Source organism: Bufo bufo, chromosome 4 (genome assembly GCF_905171765.1).
Source record: "Bufo bufo chromosome 4, aBufBuf1.1, whole genome shotgun sequence".
NCBI classification, from domain to species: Eukaryota; Metazoa; Chordata; class Amphibia; order Anura; family Bufonidae; genus Bufo; species Bufo bufo.
The window spans coordinates 136,869,632-136,889,969 of record NC_053392.1 but is presented as its reverse complement, the minus strand read 5'-3'; the positions used below and the strand labels follow the sequence as shown (position 1 = coordinate 136,889,969).

Below are 20,338 nucleotides of genomic sequence, written 5' to 3'. Positions count from 1 at the left end.
GGTGATCAATGACAGGGGGGTGATCAATGACAGGGGGGGGGATCAGGGAGTCTATATGGGGTGATCAGGGGTTAATAAGGGGTTAATGAGTGACGGGGGGGTGTAGTGTAGTGTGGTGCTTGGTGCTACTTATTACTGAGCTACCTGTGTCCTCTGGTGGTCGATCCAAACAAAAGGGACCACCAGAGGACCAGGTAGCAGGTATATTAGAAGCTGTTATCAAAACAGCGTCTAATATACCTGTTAGGGGTTAAAAAAATCGCATCTCCAGCCTGCCAGCGAACAATCGCCGTTGGCAGGCTGGAGATCCACTCGCTTACCTTCCGATCCTGTGAACGTGCGCGCCTGTGTGCGCGCATTCACAGGAAATCTCACGTCTCGCGAGATGACGCACAGATGCGTCCAGGAGGAATGAATCAACCACCTTCCGGACGCATCCGTGCGTTAGGCGGTCGGGAGGTGGTTAAAGGGGACGTCCGAGTTATGTAAAAAAAAAAAAAAAAGCACTTCAAATCTGATGGTCAGCAATATATACATAATATAAGTAAGTTTTAGGCCAAAACATGGTATTTACTAATTTCCCTAGTTCTGTTCTTGCCCTTTGTTGACATGGAGTTGCAGAGCTGTGGGGGCATGTAACAACAATCTCAGAGATTTTCCTCATGAATATTTGTGGGTATCAACAAATACTGTCTTTCCCCTCCCCGTCCTCTGCAAAGGGAGTTAATAAAATTGCTGCCCTGCCTGCAGTCTGACTGCTGGGATACTCATGTTGTATGTGTGTGACTACAAGTCCCAGCTGTATGGAATAAAAATAATAATTGAAGGTGTCATTTCTTCCATTCCCTGTTTTCATCTCTAAAACAGTGAAGGAAGAAATTGTTAAAATTCAAGGTGAGTTTAATAAAGGACATGCTTTGGTAGTTTCAAAAACTGTGGTGGAGAATCTGATGGATATTTCTATAGTGTGATACTCACAACTCTTGGGAGAAAATTGCTCCCTGCCAGGCAAAGTGGTTCATTGTTGGAAGTGTCACTGTAAAGGTGAAGCCAGGTTAGCTGGCGATACACGTAGGGTGGCTCTGCCCATCTCCAAGTCCAGGCTGCATTGGTTTGGCTTACAGGTTTATCTCATATCATCTTGTTTATATTTCTTTCTTTGCCAGATTTTTTGTTCACTTTGTATTGATCTGCCATCATTGTGTTGGTCCGGAAATGTTGTATTGAGATTACTCGGGGGGTGGTTTGTGAATGGGTGCTTATCATGGCAACCCTTCCATGTGTCCAATTTTAGTTTTAAATGTTTTTATGTCTTTTTGTACATGGTTGGGATTGCAATATATAATAAAGTTTTTTTTTAATTGATCATTTGGTGTGCTCACTGTATTTGCCATGCTATCTTTTCTCTCTAACCATTGCCTGCCAGGTATGGTTGTGTAGCACCCTGTTTTGCCCTTTATACTCTGGTTGTGCATCCACTATTGTGTTGTGTCTTAGATACATGGGAATATTCATTCAACTAACAGCTCCTAATTATTTTAACCCTTACAATAATTAGCTGCCGCATTTTGTACAGCTTTAAAGTGTAATAGATCTTTAGCAGAGATAAGCAAGTGTTTAAAAGACCTGGGGGCACATTTATTCAGACCAGCGTTTTAGACTGCGCTGGTGGTGGATCGACAAAGTTATTTAGAGTTGCCGATTTCTAAACCAGGCATCGAAAATGAGGAATAAGATGGGCCTGCTGGCCTGTCCCCTTCCTGGCTCATGCCAGGTATAAAAAGGGGGCACACAATGGGCATGGAAGGGGACAGGCCAGGAGATTGTGCCGCAACATGGCATGCAACAGAATATGCGGCATAAAAAAAGTAATATCAAGCTATCAAAAATTATATGTATCCCAAAATAGTACCAATAAAACTGTCATCTCATCCCATGGTTTCTAGAATGGGGTCACTTTTTGGGAGTTTCTACTGTAGGGTGCATCAGGGGGGTCTTCAAATGTGACATGGTGACTAAAATCCAGTCCAGCAAAATTTTCCCTCCAAAAACAATATGGCGCTCCTTTTCTTCTGCGCCCTGCTGCGTGCCTTTACAGCAGTTTACCACCACATGTGGGGTGTTTCTGTAAACCGCAGAGTTAGGCCTCATGCACACAGCCGTTGTTTTGGTCCGCATCCGAGCCGCAGTTTTGGCAGCTCGGATGCGGACCCATTCACTTCAATGGGGCCGCAAAAGATGCGGACAGCACTCCGTGTGCTGTCCGCATCCGTTGCTCCGTTCCGTGGCCCCGCAAAAAAAAATATAACCTGTCCTATTCTTGTCGGCGCTTTGCAAAAACACATATGGTCGTGTGCATGTCTGCCAAAAAAGTGAAATTTAGAAACTTCCTCTCCATTTTCCTTTAATTCTTGTAGAACACCTAAAGGGTTAACAAAGTTGGTAAAATCAGTTTTGCATAACTTGAGGGGTGTAGTTTCTAAACTGGGATGACTTCATAACTGAACTTTTCCTTAAAGGCGGTTTTGAAAATTTTCTTAAAAATGTTAAGAATTGCTTCGAAAATTCGAAACCTTCTAATGCCTTAAAAAATAAAATTACATTTACAAAATGATGCCAACATAAAGTAGACATATGGGAAATGTAAAGTAATAACTATTTCATGAGGTATCACTATCTGCAGAGAAGCAAAGAAATTAAAATTTAGAAAATTACTAATTTTTCTAAATTTTCTGTAAATTTAGGATTTTTTTTATAAATAAAGGTGATTTATATCGACCTAAATTTACCACTATCATGAAGCACAATGTGAAACAAGAAAACAATCGCAGAATGGCTTGGATAAGTAAAAGTGTTCCAAAGTTATTACCACATAAAGTGACTCGTCAGATTTCCAAAATTTGGTCTGGTCCTTAAAGTGTAACTGTCATTCTTTTTGCAATGTGTAGGGGCAGTGATACTGACCAATTTTGTAATATACTTTAATTACTGAAATAGTACATTTCTATTAGAAAAATAGCTCTAAAGTGGCCCATTTTGAGCCTTCTCTTCTGTTTACATAACTGTGGAGACTTGCTCAACACTGACTGACATATGTAAACAGAAGACAGAGGGGCATTGCTAAGGTCCCTGTCACACGGGCAAGATTTCCGCGCGGGTGCAATGCGTGAGGTGAACGCATTGCACCCGCACTGAATCCGGACCCATTCATTTCTATGGGGCTGTGCAGATGAGCGGTGATTTTCACGCATCACTTGTACATTGCGTGACACGGTTGCTAGGAGACGATCATTATTATTTTCCCTTATAACATGGTTATAAGGGAAAATAATAGCATTCTTAATACAGAATGCATAGTACAATAGGGCTGGAGGGGTTAAAAAAATAAAATAAAAATTTAACTCACCTTAATCCACTTGTTCGCGGAGCCCGGCTTCTCTTCTGTCTTCATCTTTGCTGTGCACAGGAAAAGGACCTGTGGTGACGTCACTACGCTCATCACGTGGTCTGTCACATGATCCATCACCATGGTAAAAGGTCATGTGATGGACCATGTGATGAGCGCAGTGACGTCATCAAAGGTCTTTTTCCTGTACACAGCAAAGATGAAGACAGAAGAGAAGCTGGGCTGCGAGAACAAGTGGATTAAGGTGAGTTAAATTATTTATTTTTTTAACCCCTTCAGCCCTATTGTAAAAAATAAAAAATAAATTAACTCACCTTAATCCACTTGTTCGCGCAGCCGGCATCTCTTCTGTCTTCATCTGTGAGCAATAGGACCTTTGATGACTTCACTGCATTCATCACATGGTCCATCACATGATCCATCACATGATCCATCACATGATCCATCACCATGGTGATGGATCATGTGATGAGCGTAGTGACATCATCAAAGGTCCTATTGCTCACAGATGAAGACAGAAGAGATGCCGGCTGCGCGAACAAGTGGATTAAGGTGAGTTAAATAATAATTATTTTTTTTAACCCCTCCAGCCCTATTTTACTATGCATTCTGTATTCAGAATGCTATTATTTTCCCTTATAACCATGTTATAAGGGGAAATAATAATGATCGGGTCCCCATCCCGATCGTCACCTAGCAACCGTGCGTGAAAATCACACCGCATCCGCACTTGCTTGCGGATGCTTGCGATTTTCACGTAACCCCATTCATTTCTATGGGGCCTGCGTTACGTGAAAAACGCACAAAGAGGAGCATGCTGCGATTTTCACGCAACGCACAAGTGATGCGTGAAAATCACCGCTCGTGTGCACAGCCCCATAGATATGAATGGGTCAGGATTCAGTGCGGGTGCAATGCGTTGAACTCACGCATTGCACCCACGCGGAATACTCGCCCGTGTGAAAGGGGTCTAACAGTTACACTTTAAAGGGGTTGTGTCACTTCAGCAAATGGCATTTATTATGCAGAGAAAGTTAATACAAGCCACTTACTAATATATTTTGTTATTATCCATATTGCTTCCTTTGCTGGCTGGATTAATTTTTTCATCACATATTACACTTCCGTGGTTACGACCACCCTGCAATCCATCAGCGGTGGCTGCGCTTGCACACTATAAAAGAAGCACCAGCCTATGTGCGTATTAACTTTCTCTACATGATAAATGCTACTTGCTGAAGTGACAAAACCCCTTTAATGTGAAAAATGGCAATATCGTTAATATTGCATGCTGGAGAAATATTCTAAATGTTGTTTTATGAGTTTTGTTTTTACAGCATTCACTATGCAGCAAAAATTACGTTTTCTTCTTTTCATTACCATGTTCTGACTCTTATAAGTTTTTTATATTTATGTCTATAAATCTGTGTGAGGGTTTCTTTTCTGTGGGGTAATCTTTATCTTTCTTTGATACTATTTTGGGGTGTGTATGACTTTTTGATCACTTTTTATTCAATTTTTGGGGGAAGTGAAGTGACCTAAATACAGTGAATTGGCCATTTTGATTTCTTTTTTTGTTAAAGGGTTTCTGTCACCCCATTAAACCGTTTTTTTTTTTTCTTTAATAATAATCCCTATAGTGCGATCTCATGATACATAATCAAATTAATAATTTTGGTTCAGTAGATTTTGCTAAAAAACGATTTTTAAAATATGCTAATCACCTTGCTACCAGCAAGTAGGGCGGCTACTTGCTGGTAGCAGCCGCATCCTCCGATGGTAATGACGCCCCCTCGGCATGCTGATTGACAGGGCCAGGGAAGGTAATCCTTCCGGGTGTATGCGATGACGTCATCGACGCAGGCGCATTGAGGATGGAGCGGTCGAGCAGAGTGGCCGCCTCTCAGTGCGCCTGCGCCGATTGAAGCCAGGTACGGCGCAGGCGCGAGATTTCAAATTCTAACAGCGCCAGCAGAGAAGGATTACCTTCCCTGGCCCTGTCAATCAGCATGCCGAGGGGGCGTCATTACCATCGGAGGATGCGGCTGCTACCACCAAGTAGCCGCCCTACTTGCTGGTAGCAAGGTAATTAGCATATTTTAAAAATCGTTTTTTAGCAAAATCTACTGAACCAAAATTATTAATTTGATTATGTATCATGAGATCGCACTATAGGGATTATTATTAAAGAAAAGAAAAAAACGGTTTAATGGGGTGACAGAAACCCTTTAATACTTTTATATTTGAATAGTTTCAGATGGTGATACCAATTATGTTTATTTTTTGTTTATATGTTTTTATTTGTAAAATGGAAGGCAGTGATTTTAATTTTTATATCTTTTTGGTGTTTTGTTATATTTAAAAATTCATTTTTTATTTTATTTTTTGCATTTATTTGTAGTCCCTCTAGGGGACCTTAACATGCTATCATATGATCGATTATACCATAGACTGCAATGGCTTTCTATTTCACTCTATTGTAAAATGACTGTTTGGGTCATTTATCAAACTGGTGTAAAGTAAAAGTGGTTTAGTTGCCCATAGCAACCAATCAGATCCCACTTCCACTTTTTGACAGCTCCTTTGGAAAATGAAAGGTGGAATCTGATTGGTTTCAATAGGCAGCTAAGGGTACTTTCACACTAGGCACTGAGTTCCGTCAAAAGGGCTCAATGCCGGAAAAGAACTGATCAGGCATATCTGAATAGAAAGTAATCCGTTCAGGATGTATTAGGATGTCTTCAATTCAGTCTTTTGCTACGCATGCTACGGTTTTATCTCCGGACAAAAAAACTGAAGACTTGCATGAATTTCCATAGGAATGTATTAGTGCTGGATCCGACATTCAAAATACTGGAATGCCGGATCTGTCCTTCCGGTCTGCGCGTGCGCAGACCAAAAAAAAGGTGACAAAAATAAATTCCGGATCCGTTTTGCCGGATGACACCGGAAAGACGGATCCAGAATTTTAATGCATTTTTCTGACTGATCAGGCATTTTTAAGACTGATCAGGGTCCTGATCAGTCTTACAAATGCCATCAGTTGGCATACGTTTTGTCGGATCCGGCAGGCAGTTTCGGCGACGGAACTGCTTGCCAGATCACTCTGCCGCAAGTGTGACAGTAGCCTTAGCCACTTCTACTTTACACCAGTTTGATAAATGACCCCATATGTTCCTATCAAGCCCTGCCATAGGAACTTTGCTGTGGAAAGCCTAGGAGCCTTTAGAAGGTTTGGAGAGCGAAGGAACCATTCAGTCAACCAATCAATCAGGTAATTGACCCTCTCATATGTCATAGTCACAATTGACCACAGCATCTGAGTGCTTAAAAGTTAGTGTTATCACTGATCACACCGCCCAGCTCTGCAAGGCACCAGTGCTAACCACTGAGCCACCGTGCTGCCCAAAAATTTGCTGACACTCGGTGGCTGTGACACCTGCTCAGTAGTGTTGGGCGTGAATATTCGAATTGTGAATTTTAAAGGGTTTCTACCACCACATTTTGACCTAATTAGCTGTCAGACACTAGCGATCTGCTAGTGTCTGCTTTACCTAACCATACTATTGTAATTCCTTTCTCTGCAGCGGTTACCCTAAAAAAGTAGTTTTATTGGTATGCAAATGAGCCTCTAGGTGCTATGGGGGCGTCTTTTCAGCACCTAGAGGCTCCGTCCACTCACCATTTCTGTCGCCCAGCGCGCTCCAGCCCGCCCCTCTGCTCTATATAACTATTTGGTATCAACTCCACTCGCCGTGTTTGGAGGAAGAAGAAGGATTAGTACAACCGAAAGAACACCGTCCCAGTCATACTTTGGGGGTGCTTTTCTGCAAAGGGGACAGGACGACTGCACTGTATTGAAGGGAGGATGGATGGGGCCATGTATCGCAAGATTTTGGCCAACAACATCCTTCCCTCAGTAAGAGCATTGAAGATGGATTGTGGCTGGGTCTTCCAGAATGACAATGACTCGAAACACACAGCCAGGGCAACTAAGCAGTGGCTTCTTAAGAAGCATTTTTAAGGTCCTGGAGTGGCCTATCCAGTCTCCAGACCTGAACCCAATCAAAAATCTTTGAAGGGAGCTGAAACTCAATGTAGCTTAACGGATACTTATTTTCCCTACTGTAAATATCTAATACAGTCTCCTAGATTGAAGGCTGAGTTTTTTTGCCGAACCCACATGTGCCATTCTTGACCTCAAGCAGATACCAGGTTTTCTAGTTGGCCCCCTGAACCTGTTCACTATGGTGTTTTCCTACAAGGGAGCTGGTGTTAAAATAGTCATAAAGGAGCTATTGGACATGTGGCCTCCGAGCAAACATGATTCATGATTCATATTTATCCATACATCCTGACATCGCCATAGGCAGCCATTAAGAAAACAATCCCACATTGTATGTATTTATAATGATTTTATTATAAATAGTAAATTATTTACTGCACTTTATACATGAAACATATTGCAGCATCTGTTGCCGGAAATGCCGACTACACACAGATAAAATTTAACTTCTTCCATCACCTCTAAGACGAAAGTGTGATCTCATCACTAACCTTATCCTAGCTAGATCCCTAATGAATTACCCATCATTCTTAAAGGAATGTATTTTTTGCTCTACCTCGTTTCATGTGTCAAGAAAACGAAGAAATAAATAAGTTTGTAAATTTTTACCACCTAACATCATTTTTTTAATACTTTTTTCAGGATAAGACAATTGTGTAACCCTTTTTATTGCAATGAAAGCCGTTCATAGGCTACTCCATTTTCTATGACAGATGACCTGTCATATACAAATGCTTCAGTGACTGATTCCAGACTAATGCGGTATACTGTAGAATGTCAGAATAGGCTCTTGTTGCATCTCAGACGGGAAATATGCAAATTATGTTTAAAAGAAATTTCTCTATGAATAATCCTGCATTTGTAAATGTAGCCCCTCAAAGGAACAATCTAAGCAGAACTGATACATTGTGCTATGCCTAATGCAGGGCCTCAGGAGGAGGAGCATGACACAGAAGTAGTTTATTTTGTGTTCTCTGACTACCCCGACCCTGTTGCATCATGTCCTGCACTAGGCATAAGACAGGTATCATCTCATTACCCTGCTAAGTTAGAAGAATTGTTCAGCTCTCTGTTGGCTACCTCCATTGTATGAAGGGAGCAGATAACTTGAAATTCAATTATATTCTTTATTTTCAGGGTTAAGACAAAAAATGAGCTCAATTTTCAATTACCCCAATGACCAGTATTGGCTGTAGATCAAAGGTTGGCCTAGTGCTACCAGTTAAAATAATCATAGAAACCAGTTAAAATAACTTAAAGCAGGTGAACGCCCCCTATAGATTCTTAAATAATGTTCAAATACAAGCCCTGCCATGCCTTGCCTAAAGTTCCCTGCAAAGACATACTGGGTTTTCAGATCAAACATTTGGAAAGAAAAAAATACACAGGCGGCATACCATTGGATTCTAGAAACATACGACAGACAAGATGGTGGAATTCATTTTAACTGTATAATAAAATAGAAAGAGGGGCTTTCTTGTAGAAAACGTCAAATCGGGGTTCAGAAATGTCTTTAAAAATGAATAAACTTGCAGAAAAATACAATCCCGTTGTATTTGCAAAACATGAAAGGGAAGTCGAAGTGAGGTATGTTATTGCACGTTGATTGACAGCCATGAAATCAATGTCTTTCAGTCAGAATTTGGCGCTGGGCGTTCTCCTCTTAGTTATTTATTTCTTACGCCAAATATATTTGCCAGTTCTTAAATGCTGGGTGTTAATCCTAGTAAAGTCTTAATAAACATTAGACATTGTGTGTCTATTTACGTCAACCCTAAATAACAAGTAGATGATCAAGCTTGTATTTGTAACATGGAATGTTATCTGTACAGTCAAATCTAGCTGCAAAGTGAGAGCATTTAACTAGGACCAAGCCCAGGAGGCACAAAATCCTGTGTATTCCCTGCCCTGTGCCATGTATGAGACTGTGGCTATCACAGAAAGGTTTCTCCTTAACAGCTGTCTCATCACTTTGCTACTAACCAGGGTACAAAAAAAATAAAATCTCTTCATGAACTCCTTAATTCTTGTGTTTTCGTCAGCTCTTTCAAGGGCTTGAATTCAGCCTCTTGTGGAAACCTGGGAAAAGCTTGACTTCCAAAGCACATCTCTGTTGAGTCGTACAGTTGTGGCTTCCATGCTTGGAACAGTTGCCCTCTTTTTAGATAAGTCATTCCAGGAGAATGGTGGGATGTCCAATTATGTCCTACACAGCCTGCTGCATTATAATATTTCTCATTATCCTCTTCACTTCCATAAAATAAGTCATTATCATCTACTTATTTGTCTTGCAGTCAAGCTCCAGTTGGTGCTGCTAAACTGTGAGATTATCCACCTTGTCCAAACTTCCGGTTCTACCACCATCAGAAAGAAAGTCACTCTACGCAATATCTGGCTTCAGATAATGAAAGGCACCTGTAGGAAACAGAGAGATGTTTAGAAGACTTAAGCCCAATTGACGTTAAGAGCCAGCTTGAACCATAGGTTGACACTGTCACATGTAATACTGGGATATCAAAGAATAGGGCTAATATTTTTATTCCTGAGACAAGTTTGACAAACTCTTCAGAATATGTGATCATATACTTTAATGACTTATGAACTGACTTGATTAAGGGCATGTGTTTTTAATATGGGGCATGCCCGTGGTTACTGCATGTCGGGCAAAACCTTCTGTTTTACCTAATGGCGGTCAGGTCTCATGTCTCGGCATGTAATAACCTCAAGATGTCTTTGACATCACTTAAGCAAATAATTAAGCAACAGATGTTTTTCAAAGAACAATCAACGGGCACCGGAGACAAAAGAGACTCAGTGAGAAAGGGAGAGTCATCAACCTTCTGTTGGAAGCCATAGTGTTTCTTGTTTGGTGCTTTATCTGATAGAAAAAGTCAACTCATTGCAAGGGATCGAGTCCAATGCATGAATGGAAACAGTTAAACTATAGTTCAAGCTTAGGAGATAATCTGTGACCTTCCAAATTTGATGCTGAAGATTGCTAAAGACTTCCTGCTTCTGAGTAAAAGCCTGACTATATGGCAAAGATTACAGACTTATTAAGTATACTTACTCTGTCCATACTGGCTATATTGGTATCCCGTTACAGGCTCCATGCTGTATCCTGATGTGCTATAAGTTGGTGGACAGTATGACTGAGATGTTGATAGACTATCCAATGTCTTCATGTGTTCTAGTCTCTGGCTGCAGCTTGCTGACACAGCAGTGCTGGGTTCAAGACCTCCAGTTAATGGTGATAAGGCATAGTCAGTCTGAGGTTGGTGAGGCACTCCACCATGATTAGTAAGGAGACCCATTACCTGTGGGAAAGAAGAACCTTTTAAGTATGCTTTATTTCTACACATTATATTATACTGATACAACACTCGTACTACAATTATATTATTGATCTATTAATCAATGTTGTTCCTGAAACAAATAGTCTTATAGATATTCTGCAGGGAATACAGGGGTCAGTCTCCCCCGGATAAATTCCATTACAGGGTTTAGCCAAAGGAGTGAGGATTATTATTTTTGTCCTGCTGCAAACAGGACACATCAGGGAGGTCCTGCTCCAGCCAGTTGTCTTATAGCCAGACACAGGAGATTGAAGAGAGGACAGGGTTGAGCTACTGGGACAAAGATAGAAATTTTATTTCGACATCTCTCAGCAGTAATTGCAATATGAAATAAAATAAGATCAAAGGAATGGAAGAGTTTAACGGAGATATTTTTTACTGTGCATTTTCTATGTTTATTGTTGGTTAAGCAGAATGGTGTCTAATCCCCAAAGAGTATTCTATCTATGAATCCACTGATAAAACCACTGTACAAAAAGTGCATTTGGCGGACCAATGTACGTACGTAAGGAAACGTCTAAAGAAAAAGCATGCACCCAGAGCAATCCCAAAAAAAAACACATATTCGTATTCCTATGAACTCTTGTGCTCCATAAATCTACCTGCACTGAATTAGCATCCCAATAATTTGATTTTCCTGCTTATGTCTGTTTGAAAGCTAAAAAAGGGAAGTAGCCCTAGGCTTGAGGACCCCTGTATTTTCTTTGTCTTGACCTTTTCACCTGAACACAGAACTAAAGGAAGGGCACGGTCACCTCGGTCTAATCCCTTTGACTAAACTAGTGAGTATCGTTTTGTTTCCGGTTCCAGAGAAGCTCTCGTTTCCACTAAAAAAAAATAAGGCATCAGTGTTTGCAGAGGCAGACCTCAGTAAAAATCTCTCACACACTTCAAAGCTATTGGCCTTGCTCAAAATTGCCAGCATCCGTAACGGAGTTAATAGTGAATATATTTTCCTAAAGACATGTATAATGTAATAAGGATCTCATTGCAAACCATATAATAGGCCAACACATCTCAACAATGTTCCCTTAAAGCAGAACCACATGGACACCAAACAGTTAAAACTGTCAGCCAATGGTGATTCCATACTGAAGGGCTGCACTGAGAATATGCTGTAGAGTTCAACCCAACACAAAAGACCTTTCTGAACAATTCACCATGGGTTCAGGAGAACAATGCAGTAAAAAGTTCACAGTCAACAGACGTTGGGTGACATTACTGTAATTAGACTGGGTGCAGATATTTGTGTCCGGCCAGTTGTTTTTTTGTGGACACAACTAATAGATGTGTACATCCTTGGCGCAGAACAGAAAAACACAGTATGCAGCATTTTTCTATCTGGCACTATTTGACATCTGGCATCATAAGCAATGCACCAGATGTAAATGAATGATCCCATACAGAACTATGAGATCTTTTCTAGCTTCAGTTTCCGTCCAGAGTTTTCTCCATCACACCGGAGGTAAAATGAGCTGGATCGCTAGACATATGTGATGGGGACCTTAGTAATTATGTTCCATGAGTATTAATTGTGCATTCATTTTACCAGTCATTAATACACCCCATAAGGCTGAATCTTCTGTGTGTGGCCTACGGGTGTAAGTTATAATTGATCTGTTCCGCTTTCTTTCCATTTACATTACATCATTATTCCTACTTTTTCTGTCTCATGTACATTCCAGTATGAGAGGGGTTAACATTAAGCATTCTGTCCAGGTTTGACCCTCACACATGTGTAGCGTGTAATTTACAGAAGCTTTCTCCACAGGAAGCTGGACACGTTGTCCTGAAGATGTCCAGAGCCCTCCTCTATTGTGATGGGAAACAGATGCAGGCCCGATTCTAAGAAAAATGGTGCCACCTGCTCTGTGCTATTCCCGCTGTGGCTATGGCTGTGAATTCCTTAGTCATGTTCACACGGGCATGAATCAAGTGATGGCAGATTCTATCCTTCATACTTTTATAAGGACATCTCCATCATGTGTATTTAATCTGGCCTACACCTCTATGGGATTTCTTAAGCTAAACAGCTAATCCTTTTCACTGTCTGGCAAATACATGTGTGTGGAGAACCCTGGAACACACACTCAATTCAAGATCTTTATCTGTTCGGGAACGAAGATAAACTGGGACTAGTTGTTGAGATAGTATCTGCCCAGTAGAACATTGTAGACGCTTACTATGACTTATGGGGTGCCTAACATAGCAACATTTATGAGAATCTACTGATCTATTGGAAGAGGTTTTATCATGATGGACATTGATGACATGTTTTTGAAACCAGATCTCAAAAATTATGTTAGTGGAAAAATTACCTCTATGAGAAATCTCCTCTTATATTAAGATGTAAAAATAAAAACTGGAGGCAGCCATTTTGACTAAACATTATGGACAATGTCTGCAGAGGTTCTCAATAAAGTCATTCTCTTTCTTCACTCATACTCCAGGCTTCAGCTCCCCTTGGATACTCTAATTAAATTCTCAATGCCCTCTCTTAATTGAGCATACGTTATACATATTAAGAGGTGGAGGCCACACTCTCATCTGAAATCGGTGTCAGTGGTCTACAATAAATCATTAGCTTTATATATTGGACCATGAATAAGGTGACATAACAGGAAAGGAAGAGAAAGCGGTGAAAGGGCTATTCCAGGCAGAGGTTACAGGATTCCTGCCCTGCACCTTGTGTAGTACTGCAGATAATATCCAAGATTGTGGTGACAGATTCCCTTAATAATGATCAAACAGTGTTCTTGCATTTAGTATATTTTTATTTGAGCCTTTTGTATTTTCTGATTTAAAGGGTGTTGTATTATATATACAATATCTCTCTCTCTATATATATATATATTGTGATAAAAAATATTCTTTCAGATTCCAAATAATAAAAGAATGGAAAGATTCAAGCAAGCAGCACTATTTTATTTTTCTGACTATTGCTATATTACAACCTCCAGAAGTATGTCTCTCATCTGTCCTCTCTTAAAATATAGTATTCTAGGGCCCCAGCACTGGACACCGGTATACATTTTTCTCAGCACAATGCACAGGTAAAAGTGCTATGACCATATCTAAACACATTCTCGTAACACTTCTTATCATAGAAGGAAGTTGGTCTCCACTTTTGGTCACCCCGGCAAATATTATTTTTGGGCACCTGCCCAGTGTCATTCCGGGGCTGCCTTCTAGCACAGAATATTCACTGCGGCATCTTCACAATCCAATCAATCATTTTCATTGGAAAAATGAGAGTTTCCCTATAAATACAATCAGGAAACATATGGCATCCATCCTAGTAGTGTGCCTGATATAAACGTTAGTATTTACAGTTGCCCCCTTACTTCTCCTATTCATTAAAATTTGAAGTTTCATATATAAAGCCAAATGTAGATGCAGACTGGAAAATAACCCCTATGATATCTGACACCCTCTTTGTCTATTTCTCGGATTTAGAAGTACAGGATCATAATCCCACACTCAGAGCCGGCTTCTCAGCACACTCTGGGTCCCAGATGCTGATGGGTAAACCAGAGGGATCACTACATCACTTTAATGACCTCTGCAGGTGGTTTTATTTCATTAAAAAAAAAAAATCATGAAAATATGAGCTTTTCTCGACCTATGCATATTAAACACTATTGGACGTCATTAAATAACTTTAATTGCCAATCCATAAATCCAACTCTCAGGGTGAATATTCAAAAACTATGCAAGAAAATAACTAAAATCTGAATTATAGAGCAGCGATACTTGAGGTTCCACTTCCAAAGGATCCTTGCATACACTAATACACGTACATTTGGTTGTAATTTCCATACCCTTGACTATTTTGTTGTCTTTCAGGCTTCAAACTGTAAATAACTCTGGTATACTTAGATGAAAAAGGCATTTCTACCCAGCCGGTCGAATTAATGAACAAAACAAATTCCGGTCTCGGCTGCCTTCTTCTGTGTGATACCATAACATTGGAGAAAGATGATTAATTTCAAGTCATTTACTCTTACTGTGTGTTAAAAGCAAGAAAGTTTGGGCTTCCTGCTAATGTGCAGTCGAAAGAAAGCAGTGGAAGTTAATTACACTTACTGTTAGAAAAAGGAGGTTTTATGAGTTTTTTGCCTATAGGCAATAATGTTTATTCCATCGCATTTGACTGTGGACCCTTTTTAACTCTCGAGTCTTTGAACTTTATATTTTCACAGATTTATCACTGTCTAGCAGAGAGTAGCTATAGCTGTCTCATGATTCTAACCTCACGTAGAGGAGAGGGAAGAGATGCAAGTCGTTATTTTTGCTCCCCTTTGTGCCATTAAAATCTCATTTTCTGCCTATTAAGATGCCCTCTCAGTGCTAGAGCCCGGCTGATGAGGTGTGTAATTGGGTATAATTGTCTTTTCACTTTTCATTTATGTCATTCTCAATATCCTTCTGTTTCCTCTCACTGCCGAGAGGAAGATGTGTTTGGGGAGGATACATAGCTGTGAAACTGCCCCCACTTAGCCCGACAAAGAGGCCTGATTTTAATTATAGATTGCATGCCGTTCAGAGAAACTATTAGACACCTGAATATTAGTCCCTCTGATATAATAAAAATCCCTGTGTTTAGACACACATTAACAATGTCAAGCCAACCTCAGGCAGCTGTGGACCGTAGTAAATCCAACCAACCTTTTGACACTTAATTATCAAGTCAATTTATTTTACTGGAATTCCCCAGTACAGCACCAAAAACTGCTGAATGAAAATTAACAGTATAATTATTGCTTTGAGAACCATATATGCTCCCCAGGCGCCAGTATTCTTTTTATTTATTGATGCGGGTATTTTTTAAAGGGCCAAGAGACCTAGAAATGCTCCTTAAGAAACTGATTAAAGCCAAACATATCAGCATTGAATCCCATTAATATTATTTTATCCACATTGTATCCAAATAATATTATTTTATTTGGCAGCCCTGCGACCCAAGGTTCAAATCAGACCAAGAACAACATCTGCATGGAGTTTGGATGTTCTCCCCGTGTTTGCTTGGGTTTCCTCCCGCACTAAGATATACTGATAGGGAACTTAGATTGTGAGCTCCATTGGGGACAGCAAGTGGTAATAATATGGGATATGTCAGCGCTATATAAGTCAATAAAATGTATAAAAATAATTAACATTCCCATACATTGAAAGCCCTTAAGACTGGACTTCAAAGTCAATGAACCCCTTCATTTATGATCATAGTCCTAAATAAAACAATATGAATAATAAAAATGATATATTTAGAATATTCTAAGCAGATCCTAGGACTTGTATACGGGATATCCATGCCATAAATAATTTTGTGATCATTGATAATTTTAGAATTGCAGCACATAGGAACACACTGCATTGAGAGAAACAGAAGATCTGGAACACTTTTAGGCGTAAATAAGGCTTTGCGCGTGATGTGTGCTGCGTGCAAGACATTGTGATCTTTGTTGCTCAGTTTGCTCTGACTCTTTGCCTTGTGGCCACTGTCATTTTTAACTCCAGAAAGGTCGATAATATTTTGGAGGAAGAAAAACACTTGAAAGACAGCCTACCAGCCACAGCTTTTGAAGTAGCCAGTGCGGGGGTGGAGGAGGAAAAAGGGGAAGGAAATTTGCAAAACAGAATCATGTGGCTCATATAAAGAACTCTTTATGGTTCGAATTTGGCAATTTCTTTCCTTCTTGCCTCAGGTGCCAAGCCTGTTCGGTTCTGGCTCTCAGTTAAAGGAATGAAAACACTTCACTGACCTGAGGTGAAAGGCCATTGCCAATGCTGGGGTTCATGGAGTTGGAAGGCCCAGATGGGGGTACAAAGCTGTCTGTGTAACTGGAAAATCCATGCCGGCCGCTGGGCAGGCAGTAGGCCGAGCTGTTCTCAGGGTTGGAAGGAAGGCTGCTTTGGTGAACACTGCTCGGAGGGAGAGGTTGGGGTCTGTGAACCGTGTTGCTTGGATCAGACACAGCTGCAAGAAGGAGAGAATATTTTTAAGTTACAGCAAGAAAAGCGTACATTTAATACGTTGTAACTTGAGGAGTTACATTGTTTGTTTTTTTAAGTTCTGTGATTACTTGGCGAAATTGAGATTATTTACCTTGTGGTATGGATGTAGGTTGGTAGGAAGTCTCTGATAATTGGTAGGTTGGCAGAGCTGACATGGCCGCAGGTGGAAAACCCCCTGGAATCAGGTGATTAAAAGCCATTAACTGATTGGCTCCTGCTTGCTTCCTCCACCTGGCACGGCGGTTACTAAACCACACCTTTAAGAGAAAAATGTACAACAACATAAGTGGATGGTCAATGACATTTATATGTAGCCACCTTTAATCAGAGAAGGAGATGGAAACAACAGTCTGTATATCAATTCATATGAAGCAAACAAAATCAGCCAGACCCCGAGATGTCTATGTTCTTTGGGGGAGGGGATGGGCACACTGTAAAATAGGAGTCATGGAGGAGGCACAAATTCCAAAGGCTGATACTGAGAAGATACATTATAATGCACAGTATCCTCCATGGAAGATTCATCAATAATTGTTGACACCTTATGGAGATTTATGGTCTGGGAAAAGGCATAATATACAAATGAAAAGAAGCATATTTTATGTCTGATCTATTTATTACTCCCTTGCAAGGCAAGAAGTAGTTTCAATTGTTCTTCCATTTAACAAGGCCATACAACTTTGTAATAGACAAATGGAAACCTCTGGGATTACGTCATTATCGAATGTCTTCAAGTGTCTTCTGGCACTTCTTCAATAGTAATGACAGAATCATAGAACAATGCAGGCAGATGAGAGTCTTCTGCACGGACTGATGGTATTAGGCCGGGTTCACATCAACGTTTAGTTTTCAGTTTTTCTGATCCGTCAGAAGAGGAAAATAAGCACAAAAAAAATGGATCCTGTATTTTAAGCATCCGTTATGCTCAGTTATGCACATTTTGCATCTGTTTTAGCTATTTCCGTTTCAGATCCGTTATTTTAGAAGGAATAAATGTCCTGCTTTTATTAATGTGCATAACTGAGCATAACGGATGCTTAAGATACAGGATCCATTTTTGTTTTGTTTATTTTTCTATTCTTCTGACGGATCCAAAGAACAGAGAACTGAGCGGTGATGTGAACCTGGTCTTAGAGTTAGCGTTTTAGGCAGTACAACCGTCAGGTTTACTATGTGCAATATACACTTTCCAGTTTATTCCATTAAAAGTAATGTTATTTATTAACTCTTTTTTTAATATATATAATTTTGTGACTATTTTCTGTGCAGATTGTTTAAGATCAAAATTTTCATGTGGCAACGATATTGGAAATGTGCATTCCTGGCACATCTAAAAGACGTTTTCCTTACAATTTGACAGCTAAGGAACCTGTTTGAAGCTCACGATATACTCATAGACACAAAACACTTCATAGCCAAGGAACAAAAAGAAGTCAGTTCAGTAATACGGTTTCACGTTTTATCAGTGTTGTAGGTCTATAGAAAAACAGGCAGCCAGCTTTACTGGTCTCGTGAGGCTGCATTGTCCCTTTAATAAAAGCACAAGCAAGGAATCAGAAAGCCTCTATGGTAGATTAACTCCTTCACTGCTGCTGGAATACGATGGATGCAAACGTGCACCTCTCCGCAGCAAAGAGGTCCTGACTGACAGTGATATGCCGCTTCATGCTGTGCTCATTTCAGGACCCATATGTTAGATGTTCAGGGGAATTTGTTAGACTGTAGATCATGGTAATAGTGTGACAGGTTATGAGTCTCTAGGGATCTGAGGAAGCCATAAGGAATGTTGTGAAGTCAGAGGGTTAAAGACACATTATAACAGCTGGAAAAAGCCTCCTGCATTTGCCTGGTAAGGGTCATCGACTTATGAAAATAAATGCTCTTGGAAACACAACAACATTTATTACTTGTGTTAACATGATGAGTTTTAATCCCCTATTTTGCCCTGTATTGTTTTACCATCCGTGTATAAGTGAAAACATGGGAACAAATACGCCTAGGATTTGGAGATGTTGTGGAACAGGACTAAGACTTCGTTCACTTCAATGGTATTAATTCCCGTTGCTCTGCGCCATCCTAGGAGCAGAGCAATGAAAATCATGGTCAGCAAATAACTGAAACCCATGGTGCCCAACAAACCTCAATGACTATAATGTGGTCCATTTGGTTTCCTTCAGGGAGCCCAGCATTTTACCAGACAAAAAAGCCTCCAATGTAGATGTGAACCTAACATAAAGGATGGCCTTCACCAGACTTGAAAAAGTACACATCATATCCCTTATAATAAACCAGTCTTCTATTATCCACAGACTTTTTTTTAGATCTTAAAGAAAATGAACCAACCTGTGAATATGACTAGACAGGACCGATAAAAGGGACTCTCAATAATATATTGATCTACAAAGAGTAGTAACATGGATGACCTCTGTTTTCTACATTGACAGTGGTGACAGCCTTATTCATTTTAGGGAATTTCATGTTTTTCTGAACTGAATAGACAGCAGTGTGGTCATTACCTGAACTCGGGCCTCAGTTAGCTTGGCTCTCTGAGCAAGTTCTTCCCGAGTGTAAATATCTGGATAATGAGTTCTCTCAAATGCTCTCTCTAGTTCCTCCAGCTGTTCGGCTGTGAAAGTGGTCCTGCTTCTTCGCTGCTTCCTCTTCAAGGGGAGGTCTGGTTCAGAGTCAATGTCAGAACCTTCTTCAGAGTGGGGAGATGAAGGAGCTAAAAGGAACAGATGACACAGGTCAATACCTAAAGTACTTAGACATGTCAAGGTGAACAAAAATCACACAATTAGCAAAGCGTGATACCATTCATGAAATGTACCATGGCTCAATCTATGCTTTGATGTTACATATTGTTCATGGTTATTTAGTGGTTGACTATATTGGCAAGAAACTTTAGTTTTCTCAATGAAAGCCAACTGAGGACCTCAAATCGTCTCTGGTGGAAATATGTTATATGACAGAATACCAGCGTCTATCAAGTTTGTTTCTTCCAGACCATGGGAAAGGAAACAGCAACTTCTTAAATAAAACTTGGCTATGCTTATGTTACAACCTTACAAAACAAACAGGAACTTTGTAGTAAAGCTCAGCGGAGAAAATATAACATCATAGTTTCTGGCTTTGTACTTTAAAATAGGCACCAGGGAGAAAATTTGGCCAGAGGTTATATTCAATCCTCTAAGACATTATTTATCATTCAATTTTACCGAAACCCTTAGGGTATGTACTACATCATTGCTTGTCCCAAGCAGGGGTTGTAGTTATTCTAGTCAATGCAATAAAGTTTAGTGATATATGACAGATATGTCAGCAAAACACATATAGTCAGAATGGAGATTAGTAGAGAAAGTAAGGAATTCTTGAAGCAATCTTCAAATAATGATACCAAATGCTGAATTGTACCCAATGTACTTAAATACTTTATTATAGCTGCATAGATTAAACAGTTTTCTCTCAACTGATTGTGTCCTAAAAGTAAAAACC

At 40.1% G+C, this 20,338-nt stretch overlaps 1 protein-coding gene across 3 annotated transcripts in view; it reads right to left on the bottom strand.

Annotated features, from left to right (window-relative positions):
- Nucleotides 1-9,024: 9,024 nt before the first annotated feature.
- PAX3 (paired box 3) overlaps nt 9,025-20,338 on the bottom strand; it is a 60,324-nt gene continuing 49,010 nt past the window's right edge. For all 3 annotated transcript variants that reach the window (XM_040428000.1, XM_040428003.1, XM_040428002.1), the window contains exons 5-9: nt 19,360-19,568; nt 16,935-17,100; nt 16,591-16,805; nt 10,543-10,789; nt 9,025-9,887 (exon numbers count right to left, since the gene is read on the bottom strand). In XM_040428000.1, coding sequence (XP_040283934.1) covers nt 9,853-9,887; nt 10,543-10,789; nt 16,591-16,805; nt 16,935-17,100; nt 19,360-19,568 — 872 coding nt within the window. In that variant the 3' untranslated portion in view covers nt 9,025-9,852. The remainder of the gene's footprint in view (nt 9,888-10,542; nt 10,790-16,590; nt 16,806-16,934; nt 17,101-19,359; nt 19,569-20,338) is intronic.